Below are 10,691 nucleotides of genomic sequence, written 5' to 3' on the forward strand. Positions count from 1 at the left end.
TTTTATGACAAATTAAAATGAAATACTGCTCTTTATAAATCATGACAAAATGTAGTTTTAGGAATCGCTCATATGTTGGAGCAGTTGAGTGTTTATGTACAGCACATCTCTCTGCTGTCGTTACACCGAAATGAATTTGAGAGAATGATTTCTTTCCTGCTCTGTCCCTGGCAGTGCTGGAGCCGGCCGGACAGGATGTTACATTGTGATTGACATCATGTTGGACATGGCAGAGAGAGAGGGTGTGGTGGACATCTATAACTGCGTCAAAGCTCTGCGCTCCAGACGAATCAACATGGTGCAGACTGAAGTATGTGTCAGATCGTGTTTTAAACACGATCCTCCATCCGATTCATTGAATCAGTTGCCATAAAATTCTTCTAGATTACAACATTCCTTTTCATTACTGTTATTCATTATTATTATTTTTCATATTTTAGAATAGTCGTGTATGTAGTATAGTGACTAAATAATGTTAAACAGAACAATCTTATGTTTCATTTTCTTCAAAGTAAACTGCAGCTCTGCACATTCTCTTGAGCAGCAATTTATATTTCTTTAAAAAAAGAATTTCAAGCTTTGAGATGAAAAGGATTTGAGATCCCGAGAAACATAAATACAATCAAGTGTGTTCAACCTTTTAATCGATAGGCTGTGTGTAGATCACACTCTCAATGACACGCCCCCGTTTCCCTCTGACCCTCAGGAACAGTATATTTTCATCCACGATGCCATTCTGGAAGCGTGTTTGTGCGGAGAGACGGCGATTCCCGTTTGCGAGTTTAAAGCTGCTTACTATGACATGATCCGCATCGACTCTCAGAGCAATTCCTCTCACCTCAAAGACGAATTCCAGGTAAACATTCCTATGAAACCATTCCCTGAATCAGTGTTTTTGTCTTGTTTTCCAGTAAAAATGTCTAAACATCCTTAAAGCAATAGTTCACCCAAAAATGAAAATTCTCTCAACATTTTCTCACCCTCATGTCATCCCAGATGAGTGACTTTCTTTCTTCTGCAGAACACAAATGAAGATTTTTAGAAGAATATTTCAGCTCTGTTGGTGCATACAATGCAAGTGAATGGTGGAACTCTAAAAAGCACATAAAGGCAGCATAAAAGTATATTTATATGATTTTATATGGTGTGTGTAAGAAATAGATCAGACTTTAAAACATTTTTTTTTACTAAAAATTCCAAGATGGTGCTGCAGTTGATGTATCCAACCAGCCGAATGAGGCATCTATGGATGATAATCTATGCTCCACTGTTATAAACTAGACAATTTTTTAGTTTTTCAAGCATCAGTTCTTCGTGAACTTGCCAACACATTTACGTCATGCGTATTCGACCCTCGAGAATGTTTAAATACTGATCTGTTTCTTACACAAACCTAGCGCTCCGCTTTAAAAGAAAATAATTAATCCACTGGAGTTTTATGGATTACTTTTTAGCTGCCTTTATGTGCTTATTGGAGCTTCAAAGTTCTGGTCACCATTCACTCGCATTGTATGGACCTACAGAGCTGAAATATTCTTCTAAAATTCTTCATTTTTGTTCTGTTCATAAGAAAGTCAGACACATCTGGGATGACATGAGGGTGAGTAAATGATGAGAGAATTTACATTTTCGGTTGAACTATCCCTTTAAAACAAGATACATTTCATTTAAATGCAAAATGGCAAGTTTATTACTAATATATTAGTATTACTATTTCAAAAATTATTATTATTTTATTATATTAAGTTTTTGTTTTCTTGTTTTAAGCACAAGGCTAAACAAATTAGGTAAGAATGATTTTTTTCTCTTATTTTTCCTGCAAAACAACAAAGAAATGCTGATTCAGAAAGGGATTTTTGGACCGCTCAAAATTGCTCCCGTTCTCAGCCTATTAGCCTTTAACCTCGCTGCCATTGTGCTGTCTTTTGACCCTGAATGTCCTGCCCTGTCCAGACGCTGAACTCTGTGACCCCTCAGCCCCAGCCCGAAGACTGCAGCATCGCTCTGCTTCCGCGAAACCACGACAAAAACCGTTTCATGGACAACCTCCCTCCAGACCGCTGCCTGCCTTTCCTCATCACCATCGACGGAGACAGCAGTAACTACATCAACGCAGCGCTCATGGATGTAAGTATTCCCCATGTGATCAGAGCTCTCCCTCCCTCTCTTCCTCTGTCTCCTGTATGTTAGACACAGAAAGCTAGAGACAAATCCAGGTGGCGTGTCCTTGTGATCGTTGGCCACTTAAGCCCATACCCTGGTGGTAGTTGACATGCCAATCATTGATATGATTATTCATCTTGAATAAATAAAGAATTGAAATTATTTTGGGATATTCTGTAGCACGTACAACATATAATTCTTCCTGATGGCTGCATGTGGTCCTAAATTGAACTTTCTTTCATTTGGGTGTTCAAACGTAATAAAGTCCAAACTATCTTTAGTGATATTATTAGAAAGGTGAGGTAAGTGCAACTGTGAATCTTTTGCTTTGAACTGTTCATTTTGTCATTTATTAAAGGAAAAGTTCACCCAAAGAGGAACATATTTGTCATTTACTCACCAGCATGTTTTTACTTTCTTACGTTGAACACTAAAGAAGACGTTAGGCAGAATGTCCAGGCTGCTCTTTTCCATACAATAAAAGCGAATGGGATAGAGGTGGACCGATATATCGATTTTACTGATTAATCTGTGCCGATAGTTGCTTTTTGGAACTATCGGTTATCTGCAAAAATCTATGGAGATCCCTGGTGTGTTTCGGGCTTGTTTACACTTAAAAAGTCCCACGTTATGCACCAACTCTTCTTTTTTTTTCTGGTTATTTTTGGGGGGATTTTGGTTGAACAATGAACTGAACTGAAATATTTTTTTTTACGTTCTATTAATACATTTTAAAAACGATTGGCCTTATTTATCGGTATCTGCAAAATCCACTATCGGTTGACATCTAGAATGGGAACTGGGGCTGTTTATCATCAGACATGAGAAACAATGATGTGACTGATGCTAAACCTGGTCCCTCAAGATGCGGCGAAAACAATGCAACACGTTTGAATACGTTTTTCCATAGAACAAACAACGCACCGATATATTTGATAGCTGTGGCAAAGGGGAAGATTTACAGCCAACAGCAACTTTAATTCCTTCTTTTCATCACAAAGCTATCACTTGGTTTCAGAAACTTGGAATATAGCACACGGGTCATATGGACTGCCTTTATGATGCTTTTTGGAGCTACACAGCCCCTGGTCACTGTATGCTTTAATTGTATGGAAAGAGCAGTGTGAACATTCTTCAGAATTTCTCTTTTTGTGTTCCACGGAAGGAAGACACTAGAGTGAGTAAATTGCGACATCATTTCCAGTAGCATGATTGTTTTAAAAACTAATTTAAAAATGCAATGCAATTTGTTTAGTATCCAGTTTCATTTGCAGAGTGTCAACGCATCCATCTCCTAGCAGTCTATATGTCGTGGCTGTTTGTGCATAATAGAGTGAATTAGCTTGTGATGGGATTTGTATCGTGTCTTTCAGAGTGCACATTCGGGATATCTGGGAAATTGTTCATTCAGTAATGTCTTTACGTAGCTTCCACAAACCATACAGGTCACTGACCTTTGACCCTGGGAGATGGTGCTATACTAGCCAAAACCAGCTAAAATAACAGCAAATACAAAACGGTTGTGATTTTAGAGGGTAATTCTAAATCGCTTCCTCGAACGCTTCACAAACTCTTGGACTTTTTTTAACCAAGCCGTCAGAAGAATATCAGGTAATTTCTGATTCAGTCCTGCCTCTGTTAGACTGGATTTGTTTCGTGGCTTTAGTGGTATTTCAGCACTTTCCATTCAACCTCTCTTTATTGGGTTTGCTTGAGCATGCAAAGAAAAATGAATGCATTGTATCACATACAGATATAAACATTCATCACGTCCGCACGTTTAAAAAGACACGTGCACAGACATGTTTCTATCATTCTGTCATGTCCGAACAGATCACTGTGGTCCTTGCATGATCATACTCACTCACAAGTCATACATGTTCACGTCATCTTGAAAAAGGTTGCGTCTCGGTCTTCGTCTTGGTTGTGTGTGTGTGTGTGTGTGTGTGTGTGTGTGTGTGTGCGTGCTGTGCGTGCGTGCGTGCGTGTGTGAATGTCGCAAATGAAAGTGCTCCCAGGAAATGCATTATTTTCTGTGTCCCACAGAGCTATAGGCAGCCAGCCGCATTCATCGTGACGCAGCACCCGTTACCCAACACAGTGAAGGACTTCTGGAGGCTGGTGTATGACTACGGCTGCACCTCCATCGTCATGCTGAATGAGATCGATCTGGCCCAGGTTAGATAAACCTCACCCATTATTGTTGGGAAATAATGAAAAGTAGTGACTACTAAATTAACCTGTTTTTCAGTATGTGACAGCCGTTCTACTGTTTTTAAAATGAAGTAATGTGTTTGGCATGAAAAAAACAGTACATTTACTGATTTTAATACATTTGTGTAAGCGAATATAGCCTTGCAGCTGAGCAAACTTAGGTAATAATTAGGGCTGTCAATGTAACAATTTACTTTAGTGCTATTTAGTTTGTGTTTTTCCGAGGCATGTCAGCAGGGGGCAGTCAGTTCACCTCAACAAACATAAAAACAAAAATGCCACAGAATGAGAGCCGCTCACACAGGACGCCAGACACCATTTACACACTTTCAACTACTTTTAAGTCAATGTAGCATACTACATATGTGCCGATTCTCAAGCTGAAAACCAGTGAGACGCTCTAAAAGCATCCGTCTGAGACTGACAAATTGGTACTTTAACCAACCATTAAAAACAGATGGATTGCAAGAAAGCGTCCTGTGAGAACAGGACAGATTGATAATCTCAATTGACTGTGGGCTTATATTCAATATTATGGGAATAAAACAAATAATATATTGACTTCTAAAGCCACTTTTTGCATTGTTTAAAACAATATTTTTTTGCATATAGGAGATATATACTGTATGTATTGTGTATGTGTACGTATATACAGTATACACACATTTTCAATATATTCAACATATCTACAGTTGAAGTCATTAGTTTACATACACTTAGGTTGAAGTCATTAAAACTCTTTTTTTAACCACTTAACTGTGCCTATAAGCAGCTTGGAAAATTCCAGAAAAAGATGTCAAGCCTTTAGACAAATCACCAATTAGCTTCTGATAGAACTGTACTATTGTGGAGGTGTACCTGTGGATGTATTTTAAGGTCTAACTTCAAACTCGGGGCCTCTTTGCTTGACATCATGGGAAAAACAAAAGAAATCAGCCAAAAACTCAGAAAAACAAATGTGGACCTCCACAAGTCTGGTTCATCCTTGGGAGTAATTTGAATGTGCCTGAATGTGCAATGTTCATCTTTACAAACAATAGAACGCAAGTATAAACACCATGGGACACATAAACACATCTGTCTCCTAGAGATGAACGTAGTTTTGTGTGAAAAGTGCAAATCAATCCCAGAACAACAGCAAAGGACCTTGTGAAGATGCTGGAGGAAACAGGTAGACAAGTATCTATATCTACAGTAAAACGAGCCTTATATCGACATAACCTGAAAGGCTGCTCAGCAAGAAAGAAGCCACTGCTCCAAAACCAACATAAAAAAGTGCACATAGGGACAAAGATCTTTTTGGAGAAATGTCCTCTGGACTGATGAAACAAAAATGTAACTGTTTGGCCATAATCATTATGTTTGGAGGAAAAAGGGTGAGGATTGCAAGCCAAAGAACACCATCCCAACCGTGAAGCATGGGGGTGGCAGCATCATGTTGTGGGGGTGCTTTGCTGGAGGAGGGACTGGTGCACTTCACAAAATAGATGACATCATGAGGAAGGAAAATTATGTGGATAAATTGAAGCAACATCTAAAAACATCAGCCAGGAATTAAAGCTTTGTTGCAAATGGGTCTTCCAAATGGAAAATGACCCCAAACATACCTCCAAAGTTGTGGCAAAATGGCTTAAGAACAACAAAGTCAAGGTATTGGAGTATCTATCACAAAGCCCTGACCTCAATCTGATAGAAACATTGTGGCAGAACTGGAAAAGCATGTCAGATCAAGGAGGCCAACAAACCTGACTCACTTACTCCAGTTCTGTCTGGAGGAATGGGCCAAAATTCCAGCAACTGATTGTGAGAAGCTTGTGGAAGGATACACAACATGTTTGCCCCAAGTTAAACAATTTAAAGTCAATGCTGCCAAATACAAACAAAGTGTCTAAACTTCTGACCCACTGGGAATGTGATGAAAGAAATAAAAGCTGAAATAAATCATTCTCTCTACTATTATTCTGATATTTCACATTATTAAAATAAAGTAGTGATCCTAACTAAACAAAGAGAGGGAATGATTTCTACGATTAAATGTCAGGAATTGTGAAAAACTGAGTTTAAATGTATTTGGCTAAAGTGTATGTAAACCTTTGACTTCAACTGTATATACAGTATACATACAAATATGATTTGCAATTAATTTGATGAATTAATCAGCAGGTTGTGTAATTCATTTGATTGAAAAAATGTATCGATTAACAGCCCTAATATGAATTAAATCTGCTCTCCTAAAATCAGTTATTTAAATAATGAATAACTAACAATGGTGTTTTCTAGTTTTATTGGATGTATTTTGTGAAAATTGATCATTTTCCAATATAAGACAAAAAATATATACGTCATCTTATTGTTTTTGTCTCTTCTTTGATTTTGGGCACCGGCTCCAACACAGTGTCGATGGGAAACCGTGTGTGTGCGCGCATGTGTGTGTTTAATTACTGAATAGTGTAATCTGTGTTTACAGGGTTGTCCTCAGTACTGGCCAGAAGAGGGGATGCTAAGATACGGCCCTGTACAGGTAGACTGCATATCTTGCTCCATGGACTGTGATGTCATTAGTCGTCTTTTCAGGATATGCAACCTGACCAGGGTGAGTTTTTTTCCACAACACATTGCTATTGGTTATTTTGGCAAAGCAACAGCCCACAGAGAACATACATCTCTCGATGCATTTATATATGTACGTGTGTTGTATTTGTCCAAAGCCTCAGGAAGGCTACCTGATGGTCCGTCAGTTCCAGTACCTGGGATGGGTAGGACATAGGGAAGTCCCCGCCTCCAAGCGCTCCTTCCTCAAACTGATCCTCCAGGTGGACAAATGGCAAGACGAATGCGAAGAAGGGGACGGACGGACCATTATACACTGCCTGTGAGTGTACGCGTGTAATGAACACCAATGATTGTGGTAGCCTAGTGATTAAAGGACTTAAGGGTCCTTCAGACCGAACGCATTGAACCTTTGATAGATATCAGGGTTTTGCTGAGGCAAGTAATAACAAGTAAAGAATATCTGAGCACAATTGGATATTCCATTTTATTCGCAAAGTTATATCAGTGAAATCATCAGCGTGTTGATCAGATGAACCCTTCCTGTCTGAACTAGCGATTAAGGACAGGTCTTTGTGTGCAGTGTGCATCAGATAATATCAGTGAACAGACTGTGGGCATTCCATATGAGGCCGAGACTACAAAAGTCTGTTAAATGAGAAGGACGTGCATGCACAAACTCTTACAACGTCTGTCTCTGTAGGAACGGAGGAGGTCGCAGTGGCATGTTCTGTGCCATCAGTATTGTGTGTGAAATGATAAAGCGTCAGAATGTGGTGGACGTCTTTCATGCTGTGAAGAGTCTGAGGAACAGCAAGCCCAATATGGTGGACAGCCCGGTATGAACAGCACCTCTTAAACATTAACATCTACTGATCAATCTGCTATACCAGCTTTAATTGTTTTGCTCAAATTTTGGTATTTCATTATTTATGCAAGGGCTCATTTGGTCCATTTAAGAAATGATGTCACCGTTGTCATCAGGCCTAATCATTTAGTTGAATAAAATCACTCCAAATCTGAAATAAAAACATTAATCACAAGTTCTTTTATAGCAAATTCCTTTAATAGTCTTTAAACAGACCTACAGATTACAATATCAAGCACCATCATTTAAAACAAGACTGTATATTTATAACTTTGAATAAGTCTCTCTAAAGTCAATATGAAATTCTTCTGTGTAATGTGACATTTCAGTAACACTTTAACATTAATGTTCCCTTTGTTAAAGGTTTATAAAGGGGTTCACAAATAATGCAGTTATAACAACATGAATAAAAAGGTGAACTTTAATGTACAACTTGCCATATAATAAGCCATTTTACCTCACAGGTTATAAATACTTAATAAATCACATATTCATACTTAAATTCAAATTTGAAAAAGAATAACAATCATCCATGCGGTTATCTAATCAGCCAATAATGTGGCAGCAGTGCATAAAATCATGCAGATACGGGTCAGGAGATTCAGTTAATGTTCACATCAACCATCAGAATGGGGAAAAAATGTGATCTCAGTGATTTTGACTGTGGCATGATTGTTGGTGAGTATTTCAGTAACAGCTGATAGTCTACATTTACTGAAGATATAAATTCATGACTAATATTTTGACTCACACTTGTTGTCACTTTCCTTGTTACATTGATGGTGCTGATCCAACTTAACTAATCCTAGTTAGCTAAAGTCCTCTACAAAAACACTTTTCAGTTCTTCATGCTCATTCACAGCAGATGTGATATAATAAAGCCTGATGCCCATTAAACCATAAAGAACTTTATGCACATACATTTCAAATGTTTGTAACTCATTAATGAATTCTTTAAATGTGTCTACTTTACATTAAGGTATATTTTCATAGGTTACTAATGTTCAATAAGTTTATAAAGCATTTAGCATATCATTTGAGGTAAAATAGTTCAATATTTGGCAAGTATTGCATGAAAGTCACCCTTTTTATTCATGTTGTTATAACCACATGCTTTATAATGCATTTGTAAATGTATTATTAACGATTAATTAAACTCTTAGCAAAGAGAATATTAGGGATTAATGAACACACACTGATCACATTCACATTTTGTTCAGGAACGAGTATTGTTTAAGTAAATAGGGTCATTTGGGGTAAGTAAATAAATGGTACATAAGAAAGAGACTCGTGCTGAGAGAGAAACGCTTTGTGAGAGGCTTATCAGTGGTTCATATTTCGTGATAAATTGTTGTGGCTTTGAGTAGCTCCCCACTTCCTTTGCACAGTTTACACCTGCACTCAAAGTGGAGTCACCTCTTTAAAGACACAGCCACAGTGCTTCTGTGAAAGGTCAGGGTTTCAACAACAGCGCTCTGGATAGTGTTCATCAGTGCCACACACTGAATGTAGGTTATGTTGTTTGACAGGAAGGCTTATTATTCCCATGTTGCTTTGTAGGAGCAGTACCGTTTTTGCTACGATCTGGCCCTGGAGTACATCGAGACGTCGTAATGCAGACATCATCTCACATGGACACATCTCCGTGTCTGAGCAGCTGATTGTGTTGAAGCATTATTTCATATTTGGGTGCTGTGTAAATGTCTCCATTTTTAAATTCTCTGTGTCAAGTTTTAAGGGGTTCAAGTGCCGGAAACCTAGTTTAAGATCCTTTTTATGTTTTTTTTTTTTTTTTTCTATTTTGTCTGTGCAGCCGTTGTAAATACTAAGGCCGAGCTGTTGCATGCTGGAAACACTCATTTGTGTGTGTTTCTGTTAATAAAAAATGTAGATGGAAATTGCTTTTTAAAAAAACAAACACATATTTTTAGCCATTGATCAAGTGTTGGCATGTATCTTTGGCTCGGGATGTTTGCATTATGCATTAATAGCTGGCTTACTATGTTTTATTGTGTTTTTTTTGTAGCAGATGATGACCATAAGCCAAAGACTTGTGTAAATTTGTCTATAGGAATGAAGCACATTGTTTGTATTTATTGTTTACTTGCATTTTTGAAAGCTCAAAACAATCACTGTCATTCCCCATTTAGCATAAATTCACTCTGTAGGTTTTTATGGATGAGACGGATTTAAGCAGTGTTATTTTTGTTGTATTTAACTAGTATTTTCTTTTTTTAATTTGCAATCTTTTATGTGTTAGCGTGGTCTGTTTAACGTAAAGATTGTGAATGATTCTACACTGAAGAGATTTGGAGGAAAAAGAAGAGCACTATTTTTCCTGATGTTTTCACATTTGTGTCGTGCTGGTATTGTGCATTCAATGAAGTGTACGCATTATTCTAGTGTATTTAGGATCAAAGCCAATTTAAGAGAAAACTTGGAGATGAATGGACATTTTATAGGAAGAAAAACAAATCCATCATGTGAAATAAGTTATGTATTTTTTGTCTGTAGTTGTTGGCTTTATGGCTGTAATACAATGTCAAATAGTAAAAATACTTTGAATAAAAAACATGTTAAAGAATTTGTTCCTCCAGTTTTGAACTTCTTTAAAATGTGTTATTGGAATTTCCTCATGACTTTGTCACAGATTCAGACAGTACAAGTCAAAGGTTTAGACGTTCTCGTTCTTTATGATTACTATTTTCTACACCAGTACTTATATTAAATTACACAAATAGAAGTGAAAATTATGCAAATTTGAAACAAAGTACATTTTATCTTATGAGTGTTTTATACTTCTAGATTCCAGCTGTGCCCACTCTGTTCATTCTCTCTACCAGCTTCATGAGAATTCATATTCATATTAAACAGTATTGAAGGAGTTCTAATGCAT

General features: G+C 37.5%; 1 protein-coding gene across 12 annotated transcripts in view; it reads left to right on the top strand.

The window, feature by feature from the left end:
* The window catches only part of LOC127624282 (receptor-type tyrosine-protein phosphatase kappa-like), a 247,790-nt gene extending 237,419 nt beyond the window's left edge, over window positions 1-10,371 (top strand). For all 12 annotated transcript variants that reach the window (XM_052099037.1, XM_052099026.1, XM_052099028.1 and 9 more), the window contains 8 exons: window positions 175-310; window positions 707-856; window positions 1,954-2,127; window positions 4,210-4,341; window positions 6,845-6,970; window positions 7,086-7,249; window positions 7,631-7,766; window positions 9,356-10,371. In XM_052099037.1, coding sequence (XP_051954997.1) covers window positions 175-310; window positions 707-856; window positions 1,954-2,127; window positions 4,210-4,341; window positions 6,845-6,970; window positions 7,086-7,249; window positions 7,631-7,766; window positions 9,356-9,409 — 1,072 coding nt within the window. In that variant the 3' untranslated portion in view covers window positions 9,410-10,371. The remainder of the gene's footprint in view (window positions 1-174; window positions 311-706; window positions 857-1,953; window positions 2,128-4,209; window positions 4,342-6,844; window positions 6,971-7,085; window positions 7,250-7,630; window positions 7,767-9,355) is intronic.
* The last annotated feature ends 320 nt before the right edge of the window (window positions 10,372-10,691 follow it).

Source organism: Xyrauchen texanus, chromosome 30 (assembly GCF_025860055.1).
Source record: "Xyrauchen texanus isolate HMW12.3.18 chromosome 30, RBS_HiC_50CHRs, whole genome shotgun sequence".
Classification (NCBI taxonomy): domain Eukaryota; kingdom Metazoa; phylum Chordata; class Actinopteri; order Cypriniformes; family Catostomidae; genus Xyrauchen; species Xyrauchen texanus.